We start from the raw sequence: 3,033 nt of genomic DNA, 5'->3' as shown, positions 1-3,033 counted from the left end.
AGTGATAGGACAAGGGGCAGGGCTTTTAAGCTAAAAGAGAGTAGATTTAGATCAGATCTAAAGAAGAAATTCTTCACGCAGCAGGTGGTGAGGCACTGGAACAGGTTGCCCAGAGAAATGGTGGATGCCTCTTCTGTGGTAGGGTACAAGGTCAGCTTGGATGGAACCTTGAGCAAATTTTTGTAGTGGGAGGTGACTCTGCCCATTTCACGGGGACTGGAACCAGACCTTAAGGTCCCTTCCAACCCCAAATATTCTAGGATTCTATGAGCCAGCTGGGTTGTGTTGTCTGTGTAGACAGAGGGATTTTGTCTCCTGTGAAAAAGATACCTTCTCCTGAATACTAACCAGTTCCTGAAAGAAATGGAATAAAATTTGTGAGTGTCCTAACTAATAACAGGACAGGAAAAGGTGATTCCCATAATGAACACTTATTTGGATTTAGGAGAAACGATAGCACTGGAAATAGGTGTCTCTCCCTAGTGGAGAGAAGGAAGAACAGTGATTACATCAGTTTCATTCAGTTGAGAACCCTGGAGGCCCAGGGACTTGTCAAGAGCTCCCTGTGCTGCTGAGCTCGGCCAGGCTCCTGGGCCCATTGGAGCTCCCGGCAAGCGGGCAGCGCTGCAGAGAGACAGCTCTGCCCAGGAGCAGCTCCTCTGCACAATGCAGCAGGGCTGGGGGCACTGCCTGCAGGGGACAAGGGCGGCTGGGAGAAGGGAGGGAGATGTTAAAGGCAGTGTGGAGGGGGGATGCTGAGAGCTCAGTGCGGGAGAAATCTTCACAGCCCTGAACAGGGTAAGTTTGTGGCTGCAGGGTGATGCAGCTGTTGTTCCTGGTGCCACCTCCAGATTTGCTGGCAAATCCCACAGCCTCTGGGAGCTTTCAGGAGGACTCTCAGTTTCTCTATTGTAGAGAATTACAAGTTCCAGAGCAGGGATTATTTACCATAAATATCAAAGGGACAGGACATGGTGTTTCCTACTTGTGAAGCTGGCCACAGGCGTTGCAGCTGGGGTGCAGTAAGGGGTGGTCTTGTCACTTTCTTTTTCTCCTAGACAAACTCCAAATATGCAGAAGCAGCTAATGTCCAACAGCAGCTTCCCAAAGAGTTCCTTCTCCTGCCATTCACAGACACACGCGAGCTGCAGCTCCTGCACTTCAGGCTCTTCCTGGGCATCTACCTGGCTGCCCTCCTGGGCAACAGCCTCATCGTCACAGCTGTAGCCTGCGACCACCGCCTCCACACCCCCATGTACTTCTTCCTCCTCAACCTCGCACTCCTCGATTTGGGCACTATTACCACCACTATCCCGAGATCCATGGCCAATTCCCTCTGGGACACCAGGGCCATTTCCTATGCAGGTTGTGCTACCCAAGCCTTTCTGTTACTCTTTTTCATCTCGGCAGAGTTTCATATTCTCACCATCATGGCTTATGACCGCTACATTGCCATCTGCAAACCTCTGCACTACGGGACAATAATGGACAGCAGAACTTGTGTCAACATGGCAGCAGCTGCCTGGGGCAGTACTTTTCTCAATGCTGTGCTGCACACTGCCAATACCTGTTCCGTCCCCCTCTGCCAAGGCAATGTCCTGGACCAGTTCTTCTGTGAAATTCCCCAGATCCTCAAGCTCTCCTGCTCAGATGCCTACCTCAGAGAGATTAGGCTTCTTGTGGTTAGTGCCATTTTAGCATCTGTCTGTTTTGTTTTCCTTGTGGTGTCCTATGTGCAGATCTTCAGGGCTGTGCTGAGGATTGCCTCAGAGCAGAGCCGGCACAAAGCCTTTTCCACGTGCCTCCCTCACCTGGCCGTGGTCTCCCTGTTTCTCAGCACTGCCTTTTTTGCCTACCTGAAGCCCCCCTCCACGTCCTCCTCCTCATTGAATCTTTTGCTGGCAGTTCTGTACTCAGTGGTGCCTCCAGCAGTGAACCCACTTTTCTACAGCATGAGGAACCAGGAGCTGAAGGATGTAGTTTGGAACCTCATGCCTGTTTTTCAAAAGCGATAAACTGTATATGTTCCTTCTCATATCACTCATAATGTAACTCATTACAGGTGAGATGTATTTATTTTTTTTTCATTTTCTATTTAATTTCTTGTGGTAATATTGTCCAAAAAGAAATGATCTGTTCATCTTCTTCCATGTAAACACCCACCTGTCTTGGGTGACTCAGACTTGGTGGAAACAAGGTGTATTTAAAGTGTGTTTGAGATATTTATATTTAGATAAAAGAAAGGACCCTGCAGTGACTTGCTTGTCTGAGATCCTTCAACAGAGACCTGAGGTGGAGCTGCAGGGGCACTTGGCTGTTTGCAGAGGTGGTGGGGGAAAGAGTCCTGGCACAGCAGTAATGCCAGGAAGCCCAGGTCTTGGTCTGTCCTGTGTCCACAGGCAGGGACAGGCCAGGGCCACTTCTCTAACACAGCTGGCACCGTACCAGCATCTTCAGCATAAAAGGCAATCTGCTGAGGGCAGTGCCTCAACTCCTCTCAACTCCTCTCCCAAAATTACTCTCATGAATACTGCAAAGAAGTAGACTCGAAGGAGGCTCCCTGATTTCCTTGTTTCTCTTCCATGAGTCTCTGACTCTGAAGAAGGCCGGCTATCTGTGCGCACCCTCCATGGCCAAAGAACCCCTTGGGTGGGAGGCAGGCAGTGGCAGTGTCCCCCACCAGCTGGCTCTGCCTTCCCAGCCTGACCAGCACGGCCCTGCAGACTGCCCCCATGGCCCCACACACCACAGCCCCCTTTGCTCTGCAGAACAGCACCACCAGCTCAGGGGCTGTGGGTAGCAGGGGCTGCAGGAATGGCTGCTCAGGCCAGCCCAGATGGGCTGACCTGTGGCAAGGCTGTGTGTGACCTGGGGTGTCCTGGGAGCAGAGCAGGGCACTGTGTGTGTGCAGTGGTGCTGCCTGAGGAGCCCCAGAGCCAGCAGTGCTTTGGTGTGCTGTGCTGGGGAGCGGGGCTGGCCTGAGAGATGCAAGGTTTTTGGGGTAAGAGGGTGGGGGCTGTGGATCTCCTGGAG

General features: G+C 51.8%; 1 protein-coding gene across 1 annotated transcript; it reads left to right on the top strand.

Moving 5' to 3' along the window:
* Positions 1-1,253: 1,253 nt before the first annotated feature.
* Positions 1,254-1,922, top strand: LOC118158850 (olfactory receptor 14A16-like; the record flags this gene model as incomplete). Its single annotated transcript, XM_035313531.1, has 1 exon — positions 1,254-1,922. A coding segment is annotated over exon 1 (669 nt), but the record flags the coding sequence as incomplete, so codon positions are not given.
* Between the last annotated feature and the right edge of the window lie 1,111 nt (positions 1,923-3,033).

The sequence above is a fragment of the Oxyura jamaicensis genome, unplaced genomic scaffold (genome assembly GCF_011077185.1).
Source record: "Oxyura jamaicensis isolate SHBP4307 breed ruddy duck unplaced genomic scaffold, BPBGC_Ojam_1.0 oxyUn_random_OJ48667, whole genome shotgun sequence".
Taxonomy (NCBI): Eukaryota; Metazoa; Chordata; class Aves; order Anseriformes; family Anatidae; genus Oxyura; species Oxyura jamaicensis.
The sequence above is the reverse complement of the archived record's forward strand: the minus strand, read 5'-3'. Positions and strand labels throughout refer to the sequence as shown.